At 34.7% G+C, this 26135-nt stretch overlaps 1 protein-coding gene across 1 annotated transcript; it reads left to right on the forward strand.

Moving 5' to 3' along the window:
* The first annotated feature begins 3802 nt into the window (after positions 1–3802).
* On the forward strand, positions 3803–24709 carry ARHGAP11A (Rho GTPase activating protein 11A). The gene is made up of 11 exons (XM_037834364.1): positions 3803–3838; positions 5635–5731; positions 6202–6455; positions 7163–7326; positions 7500–7646; positions 14387–14461; positions 15287–15454; positions 18660–18789; positions 19313–19418; positions 21811–21946; positions 22272–24709. The coding sequence occupies exons 3-11, from the start codon at positions 6391–6393 to the stop codon at positions 23861–23863; spliced, it is 2583 nt and encodes an 860-aa protein (XP_037690292.1). The 5' UTR covers positions 3803–3838; positions 5635–5731; positions 6202–6390; the 3' UTR covers positions 23864–24709.
* The last annotated feature ends 1426 nt before the right edge of the window (positions 24710–26135 follow it).

The raw sequence follows: 26135 nt of genomic DNA on the forward strand, positions 1-26135 counted from the left end.
TGACGGCTACGGTCACTCCGGGTGTCTACAGAGGCGGTGGGGGCGGAAGCATGAGGATAGTTGTTTGGATTCCGTGAGCTCACCAGGATGTACAGGCCGACGAGAACCGCAGGCAGGCCAACGGGGGAAGGAGGGAGCAACCTGTGAAACGGGGTGACGGCGGCGACCAGCCCGGGCGGGGACCGGGACTGGAAGAGGCGCCTGAGCAGCCGGCAGGTCCGGAGGCTGGGATAGTGTAGGGGAGCGGAGACAGAAAGAAGAAGGCCCAGCTGAGCCTGTAGGGCAGGAGGTGCAGAGAAGGTCGTCTTTACTGTTCTGAGAGAACCGGATACGGAGAGGGCACAGTGAAATTTAGGGAGTAACGGAAGTCATTGGAAGTGGTGAAAAACTGGCCACAGGCATTTGTACAAGGAAGAAAGAAGGGAAGTCTGTGTAAGCAGCTGCGAGAAAGAAGGGTGTAGGTGAAGGAAGGCTAAGGTGTGGCTGGATCAAAGAGCCAAGAGAGGAGGATCAGTGTAAGTAGATAAGGAATCAAGGAAAGAGCGGTGGAAGTGGCCGGGGACGGAAGAAGTGCGGGACAAGGCCGGAAGGCAGTGGAGCGGAGCGCAAACCTGAGGGTGTTTGGAAGTTGGAAGACTTGGTTGTGTAGGAGGGTCAGGACCGTGATCCTGCCTCGGAGAGTGGGCAAGGAGCCCGAGATGTGGGATCAGAGGCTGGTGAGGTTGGCTTTGCTGCAGCAGCTTCGGGCTGTCTATGGCATTAAGGTTAAGGGTGGCCGTGGGCAGTACGATCGCAGGAAACATGAAACAGCAGCCGCGGAAGTAGGGGTAAGTCCTTGGAAAGGGGATTTAAATAAAGAAAGGGGCACACCCTGTAACGTCACTTATTACCAGGTCGTGCAAAGAATGTTCACTCTTTGTGTGGATTAAAAAGAGAATATGGCTAAGTCACTGCAAGTGTATCTTATACAATCCATATGGTCAATTGCTGAAATATAAAGAAAGGCATTCTCGATTATTTTCAGGTGTTTTTCGCCATCGAGAGAAAGTTGCAGGATTTAGAGGTGGTTTTCTCAGTCTCAGTCCTATTGACATTTTGAATTGGATAATTCTTTGTTGGGTTAAGGGTTGTCCTGTGCATGGTAGGATCTTGAGCAACATCCCTGGCCTCTACCTACCATATACCAGTAGCATTCCCCCAATTATTGCCAATTTATTAAAATTTCAACAAGTAGCACATGGCGGGGGGGGGTGGGGGAGTGGGGGGTTGGGGGTTGGTGGTTGATGTGAAAATCAACCTCCCCACATATCCCCTGATTTACAGTAATGTTGGGACCCATGAATCAGATTAGGAGGTCTGACAGAGGATTAGAAATAGGCTTCAGATGATACCTCTATATTAACCAAATTGGAAAAACAAGCTTGCTGTTTGACCATCTCATACTTTTGAAACAAAGTTATTTCTAAAAATGAGTAAATGAAGCCAGAGTGGAATGACTGAAAAGTTGTTGGTGTTTTGGTGGTTGATATAAGGGAGTTTTGAATGATATTTTAATATTCTACTGTATAATCAAGAATTTCATTTTTAAATATAATTCATTTTTCATAAAATGAATATAAACCATTTTAAATTTGCTAAATGCCTAATTAAATAGTACTTTTCTGGTGCTTGGAGATAAAACTAATAAAATTAATTTGCATAGCTCTCAATAGGTTATAAATTCTGAAAAAATAAGTGCTTGGAGAAGAAAACTAATAAAAATAATTTGTATACCTCCTAATAGCTTAGAAATTCTGGAGAAATTGTTTTTGTTTGACACTTAGTGGCAACATGTTTTTTATATTAAAAAACTACAATTTTTTTTCTGATTTTAAAACTTGCTTTCCAGGATCTCAAATACAGATGTTTTGTTTTTTTGTTTTTTTTGTTTTTCTTTTGTTTTTTTTAAGTGTATGAATTTGTGCACTGATTTTTTTTTCATCCTTCAACAAGAAAAACTGACACCTTTCTTTGGAGTCAGCCCTGAGTTTGAATCCTGCTCCATACCTGCTGGCTGTGTGATCTTAGGCTAGTTGTTTAATTTCTTTAAGCCTCAGTTTCCTAGTCATTCTATAAATGTGAATAATAATATCTCTCCTTAGGTTGTTTATGGGATTTTAAAAACCATAACATCTGTAGTTAGGCCTAGCACAGTGCCTGTGACTTGCCACTTATTCAACTAATGATAGCAATTATGATAATGGTCAACATCCTAATTGATAGTCATGCTGTATAAATTCAAATAGGAACTGTAATAAAATATTTAATCAAGAAATACAGAATGTATTATAAAATGTGCTATAAGAATGGGATCTAAAAGGATAGAGAATTTGTTTGAAAACTAGGCTTCTTTAGCTCTTTGTTGTTAGCTACTAGTTTTTGGGATTTTTAAGAAAAGTACTAGAAATTTTAATAAAAAATGATGTTGAGGAGATATTCCAAAACATAAAATTTAAAAAGCATGTTATTTTATTGCATGAGATTAAATTACAGCAATTACTTGTGAAGCCAATTATTGAGAACAGTGAGAATTTTAAGGGAAAAAAGTCTGAATTCTAGTTATGTATGACAAATATAGTGAGCATATAATTTAGTTTTGTTTTGATTGCACTGTATCATCAAAATTCTTATTTACCCAAATAAGAGGTTGCCCATACTAACATTTTTTTTTAAAGTTCTTCTTGAAATAATAACAGCAACAAATATTCTTTGAGTGCTTACTCTGTGTCAGACAGTGATATAAGTATTTTACATTTTTAAATTCGGTTTATTTCTCTCTACAACTCTATGACATGGGATCTATGTGAGGATACTGGGGCACAGAGAATGTTAGTTTGACCAAGGTTACTCGGCTACTATGTGGAAGAGCCAGAATTTAAAACCTGGCAGTCTTGACTGGAGCCTTCTCTCTTAAGCACTCTATTGTATGGTTTTTAAGCTTGGTCTATTCATCAATTAAATGGTTCAGATGTTTGAAAGAGGACTAATACATTTTGTTTCTGTATTGAATCATTAAGAATGATAAATGATTACTTATTGTAAATATAAAGTTAAATAAGATGCTCTTAAAACTTAAGTGCTTCAACAGCATTTAGGGAAAGCGGATACATCTGAGCTAAATTAACCTGTGTGAGATTAGGTTTACCAAATTTAATTTTATGTAAGCAGATATGTACAGTCTTGAGTTTATTTTTAAGCTCAGAGCAGAGCCATGACCTTCCTAATCAGTGACACGTTTTTAAGAAGTTCAAAGGCACACACAAAGATAGTGGCAGATTCATTTTTCAAAAGAGTGCTAAAACACCCAACTTAACCAACACACAAATTTACTCTTGGTAAATTTTTGCTTTTCAATTGACTTAGCCACTTGTTCAGGTTAGTATTTTTAAGGTCACTGAAAGTCACAGGAAATGTTAGTGTTTTGACCAAATTCTGGATAGCTATTTTCTGACTAACCACTATCAGGATTGATTTTCCATTATTGGATTAGAGACTGTATTGCTTAAGTGCAGTGACTTTATCGTGGTCATCTCTGTGCTCTAGCACCTAGCATAATGTCTAATATAGTAATTATTTGTTATCAAGTATACCTGAAATAATTGTTTCAATTGTCTTGACTGGTGGTTTATTTCTGCTATCTTATTTCCTGAGGTTTTACTTTGCCTAATATTTAAGAAAACTTATTTTGCTCAGTATCTGTGTTAGAGTAACTGAATTTGTCATTTTAGGGTAAAGTGTTTGGAGTACCCTTCAATGTGTTGCCCCATTCTATTGTGCCAGAATACGGACACATTCCAAGGTAAGCAAAGTTTTAAATAAAGAACAAAGTAAATATTTCAAAATGGTGTTAGAGTGTTTAAAAATAAATAGTTGGTATATGGGAACTTGGCATTTCATGCATGATTTTTCTGTAAACTTATAACTTCTTTAATAAAAATGAATCAATTTTAAGAAATAAGTAAATAAATGATTGAGTCACGTAATTGTTTCAAATTAGCAAATGATTTCTCTCTCAACACTAGTAATTTTTTTTTAACTTTTATGTATTTTGACATTGTGATTCATACTCATTCCCAGGATTGAATTTTAAAGTTCAGAAATGAATAAATGTTAAGAAAGCAAATTATTTTTGTTCTGTTGAGTCAGAGTTTTCAGTTCTATTCCAATTCTTTTGGCACAATTCAGGTCTATGAAACACAGTAATAATTTGGTATTTTTTGTTTGTTTTAGTAATGTTGGATAAAGAATATTTAAGCTAAGACACTGGAGTAGACTATTTAAAAATAACCTTTTGGATTAACAGCATCAGAAATTACTGGGGAAGTTTATAGTATAAGAAAATTATTTTAAAATGCATATAGAGAAACTGAGACCTTACTGGTTCATTGCTCTTTTCTCCAAAGTAGGGTTCAATCTGGCTGCTCTAGTTCAATAACCTAGGTTTTAATTAATGCATTGTCTAAAAATATTTATTGAACACTTTCCTGCCTTAAGACAAATTTTCCCCAATTCATCATAGGTATAGAATCATGATTTTCTTAAGATATTTACTACTTTGTTTTTTAAATGTCTATAGAAGGCTTCGTTTTTAATGATTTTCAACATTTGGAATTGTGGAGTTATATCCTTAAGAAAAATAAAGTCTTTTTTTGTAATGTCTTTACCTACTTTTTTAAAAAAACGTATTCTGTCAGTTATCCTCTGTAAATGGCTAATATTCAGCTACTGTGTACCAGTACAACTGTATCATATTCGCAGCTAACATCCGTTCTAATTTGTTGGTACCCGTTGTTAAATATCTAAGCATCCTAAAGCAATAGTGACTGAAATCATTGTTGAAAATAAAGAAATTGAGTGCATACCCCTTAATATGAAAAGAATTTTAAGGACTGGAATATGCCCTTATCTGTGGAGTAGTGTTGGTATGGGAAAAAAGTCTTGCCTTAGTTTTGGCAAATGTAGATAACATTTAAAGCATTTGGAGAGACAACAGATAAAGAAAAGAAGAACAATATGGACAGAGCCATGGTCATTCTGGCATGTAGAGGCCTGGCAGAAGAGGAACAAGCAAAGGGACCTGAGAAGGAGCAATTAGGGGATAGCAGAAAAACCAGAAGAGTAGTGTATTGTCAAAATGGTCAAGGGTGTCAAATACCTATAGGTCAAGCAAGATGAGGGCAAAGAATTGACCATATAAATGGTGATCCAGATGAGAGCTCTTTCATTGGAGTAATGGGATTGAGAGTCTACTTGAAGTGGGTTGAGTAGAGATTGGGGTATGTAGAAGTAGAGGCAGTAAAAAAGGTAAATCTTGCTCTCTGAGGGGAAGCAGAGAAATACAGTAATAGTTTGAGAAGGATGTACGATTGAGAGGTTTTGTTGAAGTTGGCCTGGTGAAAAAGATGGGCCCTAGAAAAGAATTTAGGAGGCAAGAAGATGACTAAAAGTAACCGTTTATCACAAAGTAAAGAAATTTGGGGCAGCAAGAGCTTCTGGAAGGGGAACTAGTGCTTGGCCTACCTGCTTATGTACATTAGCAGTAGAATAGGATCTGTTAAGTATGTTTGGTCAGCTGAAAAGATTTCTCTCTTTCAGCTTTCTTGTTGATGCTTGCACTTCTTTAGAAGAGCATGTTAATACAGAAGGACTTTTTAGGAAATCAGGATCTGTTATTCGTCTAAAAGCACTAAAGGTAAGTATGTTCTTGAACTGTAAGTTTTCATTGTACCATTCTCTGATTTGGTTTTTGTAATTGAAATTTTTAGAACTATTACATGAATGATTACAGAAATTGACTTTACAAACGGCTTTTTCCATGGCAGACGAATCTCTTTTAAAAAGGAAATTGTACATAGTTTATATGGTTCAAAAGTTTATAGAGTACTTTCAAATTCATGTTCCTCATTCTTATAGGAAATAAATGTTTTTTAGAATTTTATTGTTTTTGCCCTCCTGGAAAGGAAATATATATGTGTGTGTGTGTGTGTGTGTGTGTGCGTGTATGTATATATATCTGTATGTATGTATATATTAAAACAAGAATTAAGAAAAATTTATTAAGCTTTTTAACTTAGGTTATAAGAAAGGATTTTATTTGCAATAAACTCTTAAGCTCTACCCTCTACCCCCACTCCTATGTTCAAATTATTATATTTATTTCAGAATAAACTGGATCATGGTGAAAGTTGCCTGTCTTCTGCACCTCCCTGTGATATTGCAGGACTTCTTAAGCAATTTTTTAGGGAATTGCCAGAACCCATTCTCCCAGCTGATTTGCATGAAGCACTTTTCAAAGCTCAACAGTTGGGAACAGAGGAAAAGAATAAAGCTACATTGTTACTCTCTTGTCTTATGGCTGACCACACAATTGATATATTGCGATACTTTTTTAACTTTCTCAGGAATGTTTCCCTTAGGTAAGTGGTAATTAAAAGTTCTCGGAAATGGTAGTTTAATTTCTCAATTAGCTAAGGACTTATCCTTCTAGGTAATAAATTAAATTTTGTTTGGACTGGAAATTTTTCTAAAAGCTATTATATCCTTCCTTACAGTAAGGAGTATACCCTGTGTAATTTAAGAAACTGCGTACCAAATAATTTTACTATTTTCATGCTGTGTATCATCATTATGAAAGCTTTAATAGCTTATTAGTTTATAGGATTCTTTGTCTACTGAATGGCTTCAGATTACAGTGTTTTTAAAAAATATTTATATTTTGCTTCCCACACACTCTCCTTTCTTTCCTGATAACCTTTCTTCTTTGTCAGTAAGTCTTATTGTTTTGGACATACTTGCTTCCATCTAATACTTAAAATTTTCTGTGTATTGGTTTGAGTACCAGACAAACATGTTCCATTTGTGTGGAAAAGCAAAGTATGGACCCAGGGGAACTCTGATTAGCACAGTTTTTGTGAGATACATAATTTATACATACAGAGGTTGTATATTTCTGGTTCTGTCTTATGTTCCAACCAATCATATAGATAAGTAGTTGAGGGTTTCCCGTATTTTGACTTGTGTGTGACTGATAACGTAAGGGATCTTCAAAATGTGCTCAATACATTATTTTAACTCTTGGTATTTTCATCTTTGACTCCATCTAATAAAACCTGTTTCTTTTAAGGTCCAGTGAGAATAAGATGGATAGCAGCAATCTTGCAGTAATATTTGCTCCAAACCTTCTTCAGACACGTGAAGGGCATGAAAAGATGTCTGCTAACATGGAAAAAAAGCTCCGACTACAAGCTGCAGTAGTACAAACTCTTATTGATTATGCTTCAGATATTGGTAAGATGTAGCTGCATTATGTAATGATGGGATTTGTTTACATGAGTAAGATGCCTGCTTCTTTCAAGTGAACTGTGACGCCAATTGATAGAAAACTTGCAGTGTACTGTAAATATTTTGGGGAGTGGTGATAGAGGAAAGTTAATAATTATCTTGTGAACATTTTCATTTAGGGCGTGTACCAGATTTTATCCTGGAAAAGATACCAGCTATGTTGGGTATTGACGGTCTCTGTGCTACTCCATCATTAGAAGGTTTTGAAGAAGGTGAATATGAATCTCCTGGTGAATATAGGAGAAAAAGAAGACAGAGTGTTGGAGGTAAGTGGCAGTCCCATTTGATGGAAGTTCAGTGATCTACTTATATCTAAAATCAACTTTTTCTAAGATGTGTTTGAACAGGAAGTATAAACTATGGCATATGTCTTTGTAATGCTTTCTGCATAGCTGGAAAGATATGGCATATGCATGTGAAAAGTTAAAATGACAGTATAGTCTGCTATTAAGAGCTAAATCATTAGCACAAATATAAAATGTGTTCAAAGGAAAAAGTTCCTGGGTTGTAGTGATCAGCACCTCTTCAAATGGAAGTTTGAACTTCAGCCTTCTTGAAGAATGGGTAGAATCTTGGGGAACTGGGGAAGGGGTCAGAATGCTTGTATCATAATCTAGACAGGAAGGATGATATGAAGAAAGATGTGTGAGGGAAGAAGTAACCTTTGTTTGTGTCTATACCTAGACCAGCCTGACTTGAGTGAAGGGTTCATCATAAGGATTTGGATTGCATTATGGTGAGCTCAATGTCTGGCTAAAGAGTTAGAACATTAAGCTGGGTCTTAGTGAACCATTGAAGGTTTATGATTAGAGGCCTGGCATGACTAAAATAATCTATAAAAATTATCTGGTTTGGAGAATTGAGACTTGGAGGTAGGGAGAATAGTTAGAAATATGTGGCAATAATCCAGGTGAGATCAGGGTTTGAACTAGTTAGTGACGAGGATTAGTAAGGAGTATGAACTAAATGATGAGGGAAATATTACCAAGGAAGAATCAAAAATATCAAAAGTTCTATTACGGCAAGTCAATAATATGACTTATCTCCTTGATCAAGAAGACTGAGGCCATTTCTCCTCCAAGTGCCTTATGAAATTTCTTAACTTTTGAGTCTCAGAACCAATTATTAACTATTCCATTCCTTTTTGAATCTTTTGGCTTGCATATTATTTCATTCTTGTGTTTCTTCTTTGCCTCTTCTTTAGTAGATTCCCCTTATGACTTCTTACCCCAAATGTAGATATTTCTCAGCCGCAGATCATCTTTATTACTCTCTTGCCCTTTGTGATCTCATTCACTCCTATAATGTCAAGTATCACATCTAAATAAATGAACACCAGCTCTCTATCACAAACTATTATTCCTCCTTACCAATGGCCTACCAGCTGGACATCTTCACGTCTGTTTCTCCTTGGTGCTTTAAACTCCATATTTGAAAATGATCCTCTTCATTCTCTAAATTGGTTCTGTTTAAATTCCATTTTCTATTAATGGCACCACCATTCCCTAGACATTCAGGCTTTAAACCACGGGTTCCTAACTCTTACTTTATCATCTATATTCACTCAGTTTTCAGGTTCTATAAGATTCTATCTCTGCAGTATTACTTCATCTTTATTGTAAGAATCTCCTTCTTGATCCTTGTGCTTGCCTTCTCGAATCCACCCTATTTATTGCTGTAGGCTGACATTCTTTTTTTTTCCCATTGTACATGATTTTATTATTCAGAGAAGTTTATTCCTCCAAAGTCTAAAGCATATCAAAATATTTTACATAGAAACTGTTATAAAATGAGTTACATACTTCTCTGCTTTCTGAAAGGAATAACCAGCCTTTCCTTGGTGACTCAGGATTAATTTACTGGAACACTTCGCAATATTTTTCATAATATGTCACATAATATTTTGACAGCTGACCTGGGTGAGGTCCTGTTTCATATAATCACCACAGAGGCCTCCCTGGCAGCAGGTACTTTACTAAAAGTCTTATACACCAAGACAATAATTATGTTACTGAATATGGAAGTTTACTGAGGGAGTCAGACAAACAGTATTCAAACAGGACTTTAAATGTCATACATTTATGAGTGTTTCATAAGAAAAATCGTTTAATATTCATCATTACAAAAGAAGAATAAGAAAGAGCACCCCTCACCAGCTCATGGCATACCTGTAACCCATTCACCAAACACCATTTATACTCAGAGAAGTGAGGCTGCCCAAGGTCACAAAGCTAGCTAGAAAGCGAACAAGGGGTTAGGATGAAGATCTTGCCAGCTTTTCCTGCCTCCACCTGGTTGTAGTTCTGGAGATGGAGTGGGGCACGAGAGAACAAAAGCTTCCCAGGCTACCAAGACACCAGTCCCTGTGTGGGACTAACTTCCCTAGGCTGACATTCTTAATGGATAATTCATCAGATATCACACATCACCCTTCAGATACTTCTTTTGATAATACTGATATTTATAGCCTGGCATTAAAGATCGTTCGTAGAATTGCTTTAGCAAACCTTTCTAGCTGTTTCTTGTATCTCTTTTATTCAACCTGTGCTTAAGTTATTGTTTTCCAGACACTTTTTGTTTTGCTTATACTGCCTCTTGATATAATGATTTTACTTCCATCTACCCCTGCTGTTCAAATTCTATCCAGTTTTCAAAATTCAGCTTAAATTAAGTCTTGTCAAATAAGCTTCTCCTCCCCATTTTTTTCTGGTGGGGAAATAATCTAGTTTCTACTCTTTATATTCTGTACTTTTTGGACTTTAACCATTTTTGTATGGTTTTATACTTATTCCTTGTTCATGACTCTCTTACCTACCATATTTAAAGCTGTTTGAAAGCAGTGAGCATATTTTATACATCCTTGTATCCAGCCTGTGTTTTTAACTGAATAGGCATCAACAATTGAATGGATACAATAAATCAAATTATTAATATTTGACCTAAGCCCAGAGGTACTTTATTTATTCAAACACAGGGTATCATTTGTCAAGTGTCACCAAAATACACCAATTTTATAAGTGATTTGAAACTGTTCAGGAGCTCTAGACCGTCAGTGTTTTTTTTTTGTTTGTTTTGTTTTTTTATGTTATAGCACCCTATTTTTTTTGGATCTCACTTTGAAATACGCAAACATCCATGTGGCTCAACTGCATTTGCTTTGAAGAAAATTTGACTTTTATTTTTGATTTATATTTATTATATGAGTTATTTTCTCTAGCTTAGTTTTTTGTTGGGTATGACAATTTTCAACAATTGTAGTGCATCAGAATCTACACAGGATTTTGTGGGCAAAATCTTATAAGCAAAAGTGATTTGGTCCTTCATAATTTTCCTATCCTTGCCTTGTGTGTGAACAATGGGGATTTATTGGCTCACGGTTTTGAGTCTAGGAGAAGTCCAAAACTGAAGTATTGGCAAGGTGATGCTTTCTCCCAGAAGACAGGGGTGTTCTGGGTTTTGCTGCTGGCGATATTTATCCTTGGCTTTTCTGTCACATAGTGGCCTCTCCTGGCTTTTCTTCCTGACTGACTTTCACTCTACCTATTAAAGGACTCCAGTAATCCAGATTAAAGCCCACCCTGATTCAGTGGGGCCACACTACCTGAAGTAACATCTTTTTTTTTTTTTTTTTTCAATTCATTTTATTGAGATATATTCACATGCCATACAGTCACACAAAACAAATCATACATTTGATTGTTCACAGTACCATTACATAGTTGTGCATTTATCCCCAAAATCAATCCCTGACACCTTCATTACCACACACACAAAAATAAAGGAATAATAATTAAAGTGAAAAAGGGCAATTAAAGTCAAAAAGAACACTGGGTGCCTTTGTTTGTTTGTTTTTTCCTTCCCCCATTTTTCTACTCATCCATAAACTAGATGAAGGGGAGTATGGTCCATATGGCTTTCCCAATCACATTGTCACCCCTTGTAAGCTACATTTTTATACAATCATCTTTAAGATTCATGGGTTCTGGGTTGTAGTTTGATAGTTTCAGGTATCTACCACCAGCTACCTCAATTCATTGGAATCTAAAAAAGGTTGTCTATATTGTGCATAAGAGTGCCCACCAGAGTGACCTCTCGGCTCCTTTTGGAATCTCTCTGCCACTGAAGCTTACTTCATTTCCTTTCACTTCCCCCTTTTGGTCAAGTAGATGTTCTCCATCCCACGATGCCGGGTCTACATTCCTCCCCAGGAGTCATATTCCACATTGCCAGGGAGATTCACTCACCTGGGTGTCTGATCGCATGTACGGGGGAGGGCGGTGATTTCACCTGCCAAGTTGGTTTAGGTAGAGAGAGGGCCACATCTGAGCAAAAAAGAGGCATTCGGGAGGAGGCTCTTAGGCACAATTATAGGCAGGCCTAGCCTCTCCTTTGCAGCAACAGTTGAAGTAACATCTTGAAGAGATCTTATTTACAATAGGTTTACACCCACCAGAATGCAGACTAGGACCAAAGTAGGGTGTACACAATTCAACACACCACAGTGTCCTTATTATTATTAGTGTGGTACTTCCTCAAGTACATATAGTAAGCTTATGAGATAATTAAAGAGATTAAGACATTTTCCTTTTATCAAAGTAGTTTCTGTAGCTCATGTGCTTTTGCTGTGGCTCATGATACAATCATGATGGTTTCAGTGTAGGGAAACAGTTTGTCTTTTTTTGTTGTTAATTTAAAAAAATGTTTTAGCTTTTATATTTATACTTATATGTATTAATGTATAATATATAACAGATATTTATATACAATTTATATATAATATATATATAATATATAACAGATATTTATATTTATGGAAAAATAGGCTTGGTGTAATATATGCAACCAATATAATAAAAAAAATCCCATGTACTACTGCAGAAAACTAAATAAAACAAATCAAATAAACAAAATCTTAAAGGTTTGGTATATATAAGTCTATAGTTGTTAAACTAAATCATAAACACTATGGTGTGCTTTGTATTAGTTTGTCTTTCGATAGTCCTGATTTTGCTATGCTATTCTAATTTTTATCTACTGGGATTGAACCTGTTACCTGATTGTTTCTTCTTTTCTCTTCTATTTTGGCTCTTCATTTCTCTGCTTTTCCCTTTTCTTTTGTCTCTTTTTCCTCTTCCATAACCTTGTTTTAAAGATTGGCCTTATTAGCCATTGCTTGCCAGCTAGAGCACGGCCATTTTTGTCTCTTCATTGAAGTATTCCATATTCACCTCTGATTTGTACTTATTTTGGTTGAGCATATAAGATTCCTCAATAATAGATAAGTGAGCTATTTCTGAACCTCTATTTAAATGACGACTTTGAGTGATATTTGGTGATTAATCAAGTAAATGAACATTTAAAGAATTAGAAGTAGTTTTGTGTTTCATCATAGCTGAAAATTAGGGCATTATTTTGGCTGGAGACTATTCCTATTGAAGCCATGATAATTTTCTAATAGCTAAATTCAGTGTATAATTTTAGGCCTGTTTTATTCAGAATCTCTTTGACCATTTGCCTATTTCTGTCTTGATTTTTTTTTTTTTCCTTCCTTGTTTTTTTTATAAAACTATGCTTTCTTCGTTTCCCTACTTAGTGGCCATTTGTTCTATCTCATTTTCTGGATTCTTTTTGTCTGACCACCTCTCAAACGTTCCATTCTTCTTTCCTTGACTTTCCTCTCATGCTATATCCTCTAAGATGATGTCATTCATTCATATTTTTTTTTAAATTACCATTTCTGAGCTGACTCCCAAATCTATTTTTGCCCTGATATTTCCACAAATGGATTCATATCAATTTTGGTCTGATATGCATGCCTACCTCCTCCTTGTGTACTTTCCTATTTCATTTGGTGGCACCATTGTCCATTCAGTCATCAGAATCAGAACTCTAGCAGTCTTGACCCTTTTCTCATCCACACATCCCACTGATCACCACCAAGCCTTGTAACTCGGATCTATTAAATACCTCATTCCTGCCTCCCATTTCCACTGCTTCTGCCTCAGTTCAGACTTTCATTTCTTGCCTGGCTAATTCCCACTCTTCCTTCTGGTCTCAATTTAAATATCATTTCTTCAGGGACAACTTCTCTGACCCCCCCAATCTAAATTATGTCTCTGTTTTATAGTCGCACTTTTCTTCAGACTACTTATCCTTTCTTATTATGCTTAATGTTTCTTTCTTCCATTTACATTCCATAAAGGCAAAACCGGCATCTGTTTTGGTCACTGTTACATCCTCAGTGCTAATACTGTGCTTGACACACAGTAGGTATGAAATAAATATTTATTGAATGACTGAATAATATACTTAAATGAGCCTTCACCTAGTTTGCCTGCCTCCAAGGAGGCTTGCCCCCTTATATCTGTCTTTCCCACTGCTGCCAAATGATTTTTCTAAAATACAGATCTGACAGTGTTGTTGTTTGCCTTTGGAAAAGTCCAAGTTCTTTAAAATGACACACAAGATTCTGTTCTGCCTAATTCACAAAGCTTATCTCTTACTAAAACTATCACTCACCTTTTGTTTTAGCAATAGCAAACTACTGGTTGCAGTGTACATAAATCCTTTTACTGACATGCCTGTGTATATGCCATTCATTTTACCCAGAATACTATCCTTTTAACTAATTGGCTCCTTCTAATCTTTCAAAACACTGTCTAGGTTTCAAAACTTTCTTTTTTATTCTTTATTAAGAAGTGATTCCCTCTTCCATATCCTTTTTGTACAATATACATATTTGCATTACATTTAATTCTGTATTATGTTTTTCCTTTTTCTTTTTCTTGAGGGATTATGGGAATATAAGCAATAGATGGAATAAAAATATATCCTTTAGTTTTTCCTATTTTGAAATAGTTCCTTTTAAATGACATTAAGTGACTTTAAAATGTATAAGCTGATATGAAATTAGATGTTAAGACTGCAAATATTAATAGGAATTTTTGGTGAAAGGTAAATATTAAGTTATAATTGATTATATGATTATATATGACTTGCATTTCAGATTTTGTTAGTGGAGCATTAAATAAACTTAAATCTAACAGAACACCCTCTATTACACCTCAGCGAGAAAGAACTGGTAGGTATTATATTTATTTAAAGAAAATTTTCATAGTATTCTACAAAAATAATTATAATAATTACCTAACTTATTTTGGTTTAATCAAATTAAAATATTATTTTCAATGGAGATATTATACTCTACTGTGTTGTGACATTGCTAATTACATTGGATATAATGGGCCAGAAATTCTAGGTGAGAATTTTTTAGTTTATTGTTATATCTTTAATCTTAATCATGCTTTTTCTGTTGGATGCTAATGAACATGTGAAATTAGCTCAAGTGGATTGCATGCCCTCATATATGCTCTGCTACAAACAAAGTTTATGCGTTTAAACTTAATACACACAACACCTCATTTTTGTATTTGAACCAGAAGTGAATTAGTGAATGTTCAAATATTTTACCTTCATTTGTTTATAGCTGAAATTGTTCACCTCAACAACTTAACAGAAAATACAATCTTTTGTTTTGTTTTTCAGAGTTAATACTCAGTTATGATGAAAAACAAAGATAGTATTTAGATCAGTTTTTGTTGCAACTCCTTTATTATAATTTTCTTTCCGACATTTATTGTGTATTATTTGTGCCTTTTAGTCTATTTTGTTTAAGTTACAGCTGTTTCTTGATCTTATCTCTTGACTTCTGTATTTCATTTTAAGTAACGGCACAGTGTTAATTCAGTTACCTAACATATGTTTGATATTTTAAATGTATTCCTTCCCCCTGTTTTAGCTCTAAGTAAGGGTTTATAATAAGAAACTGTATAAAGCTTTTGTATTTTATAAACTCTAGGAGAAACAACAAATTGTTTTGTTGTTGGTTGTTTGTTTTTAATTGTAGCTCAAGTATCTGTATCACCAATGATTCTTACACCAAATGCTAAGCGTAAACTGCCAGTAGATTCTTCACATGGTTTCTCAAGTAAGAAAAGGAAGTTCATCAAGCACAATTTTAACTTTGAGCTGTTGCCAAGTAATCTCTTCAGTAGCAGTTCTACACCAGTATCAGGTAGTAAATAGAATTTTATATAATTGTGTTATAAACATTGACATGAGTGCCTACTCTGCACAAAGTGCTATTTTCATATTAATATCACCCTTTAGGAGTCAGAACTTTAATCTGTGTTATCAAATCTCTGAATGTTTATAAAGTTCCCTGCCTGTTAAAATAGACACTGGTTCTATATAATTTGTACGTGTGTGTGTGTTTTATGGATCCTATTGAAAGTTATATTAACTTAGAGTGAGAATTTGGACTTCTGGGCTAGCATTGGTATTTGGATTTTGTGTGATTGGACAACCTGAATCCTACTTTAGTTACATCTATATCTATAGCTGTGGCTCTATTGCTGTCTTCTGTTGAGTTGAGATTGCCAGAAGTTTGATCTTTGAATCCAGAGTGGTGGTGTTATCATCGTGGTAACCATTGCGGGTTGGAGTTTTAGGGAGAGGTATTTTTAAAGTTTTATACATGAGTAGTTTTTATAAGAGCTTTAAAAATGTTCCTTATGGCATGATTTACAGATCCCTTACCAGCCCAACCCTTTTCTTTCAAATGAGCTACAGTTTGTTCTTATTTTTCTCAAAATGTGATAATCAAAACAGAGAACACGTTCCTAATATGGCCAGCCAGACCTCCAGTGAATAATATGACCATGCTGCTTAGAATACTAGGTTTTTCTTAGTGTGGGCTTAGATTGAGATCTATCTTTTAGTGGACATAGAGTATAATCAGCTCATGTTAACGTTATGGTCAACAAAAAATGATATAAAAGCATAGCGAAGCCCAGGGTCCCCCATCTCATTTGTCTCAGATTGAGTCAAAATATAGGTCTTCTTTGAATCCTTTTGTTGGTTTCAGACAAGGGTAAGAGTTTTATTTTTAATTCATCAGCTGGGTTATGAGCTTCTCTTCCAAAGTCTCTCTTTGTTTCTATTATCCAAAAATGTTTACCACTTTCCTTGTAGTTTTATTTAAAGAGGTTAACAGAATAGCAACCTGTAGTTCTTCTGGAAGAAAATCTCCTCTTCACAGGCTTTCTATTGTTCATCAAAGTGTAATGATAAGGACTCCCAGGCTTATGTCTGTGGTTCTTTCAATACCAGGACTAGGAGATTTATTCGCCTTTAAGTAGTTTAGTGTTTTTTAAATTTTTAAATATTGTTTTACAAATTTTAAATATTTGAAAGTCTTTCCTGTTTGGAGAACTTTTCCAAATGACAAATGGGAATTGTAGTTCTGCTGCCTTTGTTTGCTTATAAGCTTGACATCATCTTCCCAAGCAATGAATCTATTGATTCCTTCTCCTCCAGCCTCCCCCAAATAGGTTAAATATCTTAATATTATCATAACATTATTATTGAGCCTGTTAATCAGTGAATTTTCTTTACAAATTAAAAAATTAAAATGTTCAGCAACAATAATCCTATTATCTTAACTAAACCATGTCTCTTTGACCCTACTTTCTGAATCACAATTCAAAAAATTCTACAAGATTGAAAATAAGTTGGTTTCTACATTTGGATTCTAATCAATATGATGCTTTGTTTTAAAATATATAAAGGCAATGGCATTAATCTACAATCCATGGAGTACCCATTTATAACTTTTTTCTTAATGATAATTTTGCATTATTCCACTTCATATATTCTGGCTGTGCCTTCCTGTGACCACTGATGCATTTCCAAGATGACTAGAGTACAGCCCTAGAAAAAAAGCTAACTGTCACACTGGATGCATTATATTGGCCTCCAAATTTTTCTTTAGCCAAATGTACCAAAAAGCCACTGTAATGGTTGTATACCAGAAATGGACTGGCCTTTTCAATGGGGATTTATTAGTTTCCAAATTTATAGTTCTAAGGCCATGGAAATGTCGAAATAAAGGCATCAAGAGGTAGATACCTTCTCTGAGGAAAGGCCGATGGCATCTGTCATATAGCAAGGCACTATATGGCTGCTTCTCCTGAACCTTCTCTCCCAGGTTTAGCTTCTAGTTTCAGTGGCTTTCTCCAAGATGTCTCTGGGCTTCTGTCTCAGCTCCTGTAGGTCATTGCTTGCTTCTCCTGGTGGCAAATTCTGGATTACATATCTTAGCTTCTCTGCAAAATATCTCTCTCAGCTTCTCCCTTAGCTTCTTTGCTTGTTTTCTCCCAGGGCATTTCTGTCCAAGCATCTCTAAGCATCTGGGTCTATGTCGACTCTGAGCGCTCTCTCTCTCCCTGAGCTTTCTTAAGGACTCTAGTTAACTAATTAAGACACACCTTGAATGGGTAGGGTCACATCTCCATGGAAATAATCTAATCAACAGTTCCCACCCATAATTGGGTGGGTCATATCTCCATGGAAACAACTGAATCAAAAGATCTCACTTATAATAGGTCTAACCCCCACAAGAGTGGATTAAAAGAACTTGGCTTTTTATGGGGTATGTAATAGATTCAGACAAGCATACCACCCTATTATTAACACCTTGCATACTGTGGTTCAGTATTACAATTGATGAAGGCACATTTTTAAAATTGTACTATTAACTGTAGTCCATGGTTTACCTTAGGGTTCACTATTTGTGTTGTACAGTCCCATGGAATTTTTTTTTAATTTTATTCTATTAACATATCTGCAACTTAAAATTTCACTTTAGAAAAATTTTTCCTTTTTAACCTCATTCAAATAAATAATTCAGTGCTGTTAATTATGTCCACAATCTTGTGCTGCCATCACCACCATCCCCAATGGTTTATTTTTGATAATAGCATTAATTGATATCAGATACTGTACTGACATTTTATATATATTACAGTAATATTTATATTCACCATACATGCCTATTTTCAGACCCTAAAGCCATTTAGTAAGTGGTAGCGCAGACTTAAGTCTGTCTGACTCCAATGCTTACTTTTTCTCCAATGTGCAACAGTGCCCACCCCTCCCTTATATTAGTAAAAGAGTTTAGAGCAAAACTCTAATATGAAAGCATGCTTAATCTGGCCTTTAATCTAGCCTCTAACAACAAAAATGTGAAAAATTGAAGCTTTTTAAAAAAATTTTTTTGAGTTGAGTTTAGTTATTTGGAACCCAAAGCTTCCAACCAGAAATTATGTGATTTTGTTGTTGCTTAAGAGAAAAATTAAGACTTTAGATCCCTGTAATTGCTGCTAATAATATTTTATACTTTGAAAAGAAAATAATTATTACATGTGGTTATTTTATAGTTCATGTAGATACAAGCCCAGAAGGGTCATCTCAGAGTTCACTTTCTCCTGTAGCCATCAGTGGAAACCATTTGATCAGTGCAAGTGTGCAAAGACGAAGTAAAAGGATTGCAGACAAGAAAGTTTGCAGGTAAGTTATCTAGGACAGTTTGTCTTTGTTGGATAAATATTTGGTATATATAATTTTAAAAATATTTTATTTATTTCTCAATACAGAATATTTGAATTATTTAAATTATAATAAAAAAATTTTCTTACTGCCTTTATATTCTTACTAATCAAGTGTCCTTTATATACCTGCCAGGGAAAGATTCTCAATGTGAGTTCGCTTTGCTTGCTTAAAATCTTATTGTGATGGTGTGTATAATTTTAAAATTTCCTGTTATTTTAAACAGCTAATCTATTCTAATGTCCCCAGTTTAGAAGTGACTAAATAACCTTTATGATAAACAGGAAAGATCATTTTTAGATTCAAGTACAGTGTATTCATATATGGTATCTTAAAATTTAATTGATTTTAGAAAATTATTATTCTATTCAATTATTAGCAAGATGATTTGCTAAGGATTTTCTCTCAGATTTCATTTTGCAAGAATTTCTCTGTTGTTTATGCTATAAAAATAAACTAACATTTTAAATTCCGTTCTTTTTAGGGTGGAATCAGGAAAAGCAGGCTGCTTCTCTCCTAAAATCAGTCGTAAAGAAAAGGTTCGAAGATCTCTTCGTTTGAAATTTAGTCTGGGGAAAAGTAACAGAGATGTAAGTGGCCATTTCATTGATCTGTTTATATTAGCAAAAAACCATAGGCTTCATACTCTTAAGATCCTTTTGACTCTGTCTCTTTTCCAGCTACTATCCCATTTTCTACTCCCCTTTATAGAAAAACTCCTATACTTAATTCTGCAATTCCTTTTTTTCTACTCCCCATAAACTTAATCTAGTGAGGCTTTCATCTCCAACATCCTACTGAAACTGTTCTCATCAGGTCACCAATGAATTCAGTGTTTATCAAACCAATGGTCAAATATCAGTCCTTATTTGACTTGACCTACCAGCAGCATTTGACACAGCTTATTACTTGTTCCTCTTTGGTATAATTTCTTTCCTTGCTTGTAGGACACCGAACTCTCCTGATTTCCTCTCTTCTTCGCTGGGTACTTCCCGAATTCCTTTGTGTTGGAAGTACCTGTTCTGGTTTGCTAAAGCTGCCAAAATGCAATATACCAGAAATGGATTGGCTTTTACACTGGGGGTTTATTAGTTCACAGATTTACAGTTCTAAGGCCATGAAAATGTCTCAATTAAGGCATCAACAGGATGATACCTTCTCTGAAGAAAGGCTGTGACATCTGGGGTTCCTCTGTCACATGGGAAGGCACATGGCCAGAGTATGCTGGCCCTCTCCTGGGTTTAGCTTCTGGTTTCCGTGGCTTTCTTCAAAATGTCTCTGAGCTTCTGTCTTAGCTTCTCTCTCTTAGCTTCTCCTGGGGGCAAAATTCTGGATTACATATCTTAGCTTCTCTGTTAGCTTCTCCCAGGGGCAAATTCTAAGCTTCATCTCTTAGCTTAGCATCTCCAAGCATCTGGGTCTATGTCAGCTCTGGGCTCACTCTCTCTCCCTGAGCTCTCATAAGGACTCCAGTAAACAAATTAAGACTGACCTTTAATGGGCAGGGTCTCATCTCCATGGAAATAGTCTAATCAAAAGGTCCCACCTACAACAGGTCTGCCTCCAAGAGAGTGGATTAAAAGAACAGTCTTTTGTGGGGTACATAACAAATTCAAACCAGCACAGTACCCAAAGCCTAGTCTTTGGACTTCTCTTTATCTCCACTTACTCAAGGTGATCATCTCGTCTTATAACTTAAAACATTGCATATTTACTTAAGACTTCCAAGTTTACCTCTCCAGCTCAGATTGCTCTCCTGAACAATTTGACTGCTTTCTTAACATCTGCCTACATAAATTCCCTACTGGGAAGTCCAATAGACATCTCAAGTGTAACCTGTCCCAAACAGAACTCCTGAGGTGCACTTCTTTGCTGCCACCATTTCCCTCTCCCCAACCACACTTCAATCTGCAGTCTTCCCCATAACAATGATGACAATTCCATTCTTCTAGTCACTAGGCCAAAAATTATAAAGGCATCCTTGACTCCTCACTTTCTCTCACATGCCATGTCCAATCCATTAGGGAATCCTGTCTGCTCTATCTTCTTCTTACAAAATATATCCAGACTCTGATTCATTCTCACCAGTACTACTTCTCCCACCTTCTCTAAACTCTGTCATTTTTCACCTGGATTACTGCAATCATCCTTCCAATAGGTCTACTTGCTTCCACCCTTGCTCTGCAGTACTGTAGCCAAAATTATCCTTTAAAGACCCAAGTCAAATCATGTCACTCCTCTGTTCAGAATCTTCCAGTGTGTCCTCGTTTCACTCTGAATAAAAGTCAAAGTTCTTACATAGACCTGCAAAGCTCTATATGACCCAATCCTGGCCTACCTCTCAGAACTCTTTTCCTGCTCACTCTGCTTCAGCCTCAGAGACTACACTGACATTTTCCTCTCCTTGGAATGTTTTTCCTCATTCATAGCTCTCATTCTCATCCTTCTTTACTCAAAAATCATGATCTTCCAGTTAAATTACACCCCCGTCCTTCACCATACCATATTCTTCTTGCCCTGTTTTACTTTTCTCCACAGCACTTTTCACCTTGTATTTTGTATGTTATACCATATAATTTACTGTTTCTTATTTTGTCTAAGTCTCTCCATCTAGAACATAAACTCCACAGGGGTAGAATTTTTTTTTTTCTTTTTTGATTACTGTGAACAGGCCCTGGCACAGAGTAAGCACACAATTATTTATTTTTTACAACTTAATGAATATGGCATGCTGCTTTTATTTTATTTTAGGTCATAAAATAAGACATCAACTAATAGCCAAGTCAAATGCTTACAACTTTCAACAGCATGTAAATATATTTGTTTGTTATAAAGTTGTTTCCCAAATATATATATATATTTTTAATCAGCTGTAGAAAATTTTGATAACTACAAAAAAATTTACTTTGTCTTAATATTTTGAATTAACTAGGTTTATTTCTTAACCAAAACTTTTCAATTTTTTTTTTTTTTTATATGCAGAATGGATGTTCTGATGTCAATAGATATGAAAATGTTGGTCGGCGACTTGCAAGTCAACAAAATTTTAAAAATAGAATTGAATCCGTAAAAACAGGTCTACTTTTTAGCCCAGATATTGAAAGATTAACAAAGAAAGGTACAGTTACATGAATATTAGAATTTTACTCAAAAAGTCTGCTCTAGCTGCTTTTTTAAGGAAAAATATATTAATTTGCTATTCTAGAAATTAGTTCATGTTTGAATAGTGAGAATATTTGAACTGTCAATGTACTTTAGAGAATACTTATAAATGTAAATATGGAAATGCTTGATATTCTTACATTAAAAAGTATTTCTTTTAACACAAATCTTTAATTTATTGGAATTAAATACTTAGAACTTTTATTTGCCATGTCTTTGGGTAGTATTTCAGAATTGGGTTATATTTAAAGGATTAAAAGTACTGAACTGCTTTATTTTAGGTTCAAAAAAGATCAGTAAGTCTGAGGAATACTTATCAACTCCAGAGCAGCTGGATGGAACAAATTACTGCATGTCTTGGACAGGACCTACTAATTCAAGTTTTCAGGAAATAGACGCAAATGAAACATCTCCGATAGAGGGAAGTCTTGAGGTGGAAAACTCTTCTTTGGATCCTGATCTTATGGTTGAAAAGTCACCTGTTACTTCATATGCGCTTACCCCTTCTATTGTACACAATAAGCATAATAGCAACCTAACTGGAAACTCTCCTAATGGGGATGAAGATAACTTGACCACAGAGACTTTGGTGAAAATTCAGAAAGCGTTTTCTGAATCTGGAAGTAATCTTCACACATTGATAAATCATGGGCAGTCCTCAATAACTAATATGGTGAAAGCAAAATTAAATGAAACATCATATACAGAATATAGCCCAAAGGAAAATTTATTTGAAACTAATGATTTGACTGTGATAGAATCGAAGAAAAAGTACGAACACCAAGCTAGTAAAGATGAAAATAGTTTCTCAGAAAGAGACTTCTCACTACATCAAACTCAAGAATTAGGTAGAGAAGCAACTACAAAATGTTACTCAACTCAGATGAAGGTGGAACATGAAAAAACCATTTATTCAAATATAGCAAAAGATTATTTAAGCATGCAAGAGTTCCCCAGTGAAGAACAAATAAAGAAACAGGAGTCCGCAAAGAATAAACTAAATACTAAATTAAAGGAGAATGAGAGTGTGATTGAAGAGAATTTATTGAAATGCACAGCTTCTGGGGAGGACATGTCTAAATCATCATCTTCAGAGCAGATTACCTGTAATATAACAACTTTGTCAAAACCTAGGCCTATGAGAATTGTTAAACAGCAGTCTCTGGTAGAAAAATGTGATAAAATGGTTTCAGAAAGTTTACAAATGACAGAGCATGGAAAGGTTTCAGACCACATACAGTGGTTTAACAAACTTTCCTTAAATGAACCAAATAGAACAAAAATTAAATCACCTCTTAAGTTTCAGCGTACTCCTGTCCGTCAGTCTGTCAGAAGAATTAATTCTTTATCGGAGTATAACCGACAACCTGTAAGGTGTAAGTTGGCAAGTCTTGGTGATACTGCTTCTCCTTTGGTTAAATCAGTGAGCTGTGACAGTGCTCTTTCTTCTTGTATAGAAAGTACATCAAAAAATTCCTCTATTTCAGATATTAAATCAGGTCCTGAAGAACAGAAGGCTACGTCATGTAAACAGTCAAGTGTTGATGCAATTTCAAAATCAAGCATGAATTTGGCTTCTAAATCTTTCTCAAAGATGAAGAGACACCCAGACTTGGTGAATGCTTCTCTTGGGTCTAGAATTTGTAAACAGGATCTGGTATCTGATGGACAAATTAAGGCTCCCTTGGATGACCTAACTAATTACAATATAATAAAATCTGTTGTAAATAATAATATGGGCTTTTCTCCTGGAATAAATAACAGAGTCCTTAGGAAACATACAGAAAGAGAAAGGATTTGGTATAAAGGTTCTCCAAAAAATCCTATTGGAAAAGCTCAACTACTTCCAACAAGTAAACCTGTAGACTTGTAATTGTTAAATGTTATTGTCATTAATGTAAATAAAATTAGGAATTGATGATATGACTTGCAGGATAATCTATATGTTAGTTCGTAGCTCTGGATGATTAAATGATAGATTTTCTCCGAAACATTTTAATTTCACTGCATAAGCCAGCTTGGAGTCTTACACTTGTATAAATGGCTACTTTATTTTTCTTAATTATGGCAGTATTTAAACTATTTTAATTTTTTTGTGATCTCTTAAAGCAGAGGGGCTACACTTTGCCTTTTAAAAGAAGCTGAGTGGATTTATAAGAAATTAAGTTTTGAAAATTGCATGAATTTTATTTTTATGTGTGATAGGATGAGTGGAGTGAGCTATGCCTATTTCCTATTACTCCTCCTAAGAGAAGGTTTCTAAAGAAATTTCTACCATGTAAAGGGAAGAGATAGGCCCTGCAAATCTTATATCTTGAATTATATTAAATTAACATTTATTGTCTTTACCAAAATTTCTAGAAATTAATTTGTTTCATTGGCATCCTAATACTTTATTCCTATTTGGGCAGAGTAATTTGCTTTATATTGTCTGTAGATGAATACAATGTGTTCATTTGAACGAAGAATACTGAGTAAAGCAGAATAATGTCTAAAGGGTGCTCATATATTATGATACAGAAGTAATTGGTGACTTGTAAGCCATACTATGTGTTTAAAGCTAATTTGCATAAATATGTTTGTATCTGTTTTGCTCAATATAGAATTTAAATTATTTAAGGATGAATAACTAAACTTGGAAAACTTTAATCAGGTTATTTCTTATATGCAGATGCTTGGTTTTAGAATTTGGAATAATTGATGCACCTCTATACCTTTAACTAGGATAAAGGTTTTGTCACCTTGTGTGTAATGTTATTTATATAGCATAGATATTAAAGATAACTTTCTAGAAAATTACTTGCCTGAGACTCTTATGAAATTCAAAGTACCATTTAGAATTTGACCCAAATTGTAAAGCAAATCTTCTAAATTTATATTTTGAATTATTAACTGAAATCTTAGAAAATACATCTCTCTAAGAAAGGTGTATTATGAGCAATACAGCACATTCTCTAGGTTTTAGAAGAAGGAATAAAGAGGCAGAACCAACCACTAATGATAGTTTTGCAGGTCAAGTGTTAGAATGCCACGTTCAGATGTTGGAGAAGAATAGAACAGCCTTGCACACCTATTCTAAGCAAGCCAGAATCAGTATGCATACACATGAGGAGTTTTTAACTCATCAGATGTTTGCTTTACTAAATTCTACTTGATGATAGTACATCTGTTTTATTTCAAAGTGGTTTCCTGTTTTTATATTCAATTCCCTAGGAATTGACCCTAATTTAAGACCAATAAGTATTGGACTTATTTAAAAGACTGTAAAAATCTGTAGCTATAAACATATTTACCTGACATCAAAACAGATTTGTAATATAGAATGGGTATGCATTTCAGATGTTTGTGATATTTCTTTCCAGTAGAAACTAGTGTCAAAAAAATATTTATAAACTGAGATGTATGTTGTCTAGTTCAAAGCAAGTTTTTAAACCTCACTTTGAATTTTTAAAAATGAAATATATTTTCTGTCCATTGAGGTGGGGGTCAGGGTGTGAAATATTGAATTGGAAGACAATTCCATAAGAAAGCATATGAGGTTAACTATAAATCATCTGAAGTAATGGCTTTTCTGAGGGATGAATCAATGATGAAAGATATTTGTTTTTAAAAAAAAGAAACTACCCACATGCTATTCCCATTTTTGTTAACTGAAAACTGCAATACAGAGTATATGCTTAGAGGTGTGGTAATTGGAGAAAGAATGTGGAAAGTTGAATTTTAGCCTTGATTTAATCTGTTTTCATTTTTCCTTATACAAAATGGAGGTAAATTAATACTTAGGTTACTAACCTCACAGGGATATTGGAACAAATGATAAATATATAAATGTACTTTACAGAGCTAAAAAATGTGTATGTGCAGTAATTTCAAGGATTCTTTATGCTTTACTCTAAGTCTAAATAAAGGTCTAATATTAATTTGATTATTATCTTAGCAACAAACAGTACATTCACATAGAACTGAAAGTGGTAGACTGCTTGACAATATTCTGTAATCATTAAGAATTTAATATAGTATTTTGATAATCTTCAAACCCAGGATATATTTGATAGATGTTTCATTTTAAAAATATAAAATTTCATAAGACACATAGACATTTTAGAGTATTTCAATCAAATTTCCAATCAACACAAAGGCAGGAA

The sequence above is a fragment of the Choloepus didactylus genome, chromosome 4 (assembly GCF_015220235.1).
Source record: "Choloepus didactylus isolate mChoDid1 chromosome 4, mChoDid1.pri, whole genome shotgun sequence".
Taxonomy (NCBI): Eukaryota; Metazoa; Chordata; class Mammalia; order Pilosa; family Megalonychidae; genus Choloepus; species Choloepus didactylus.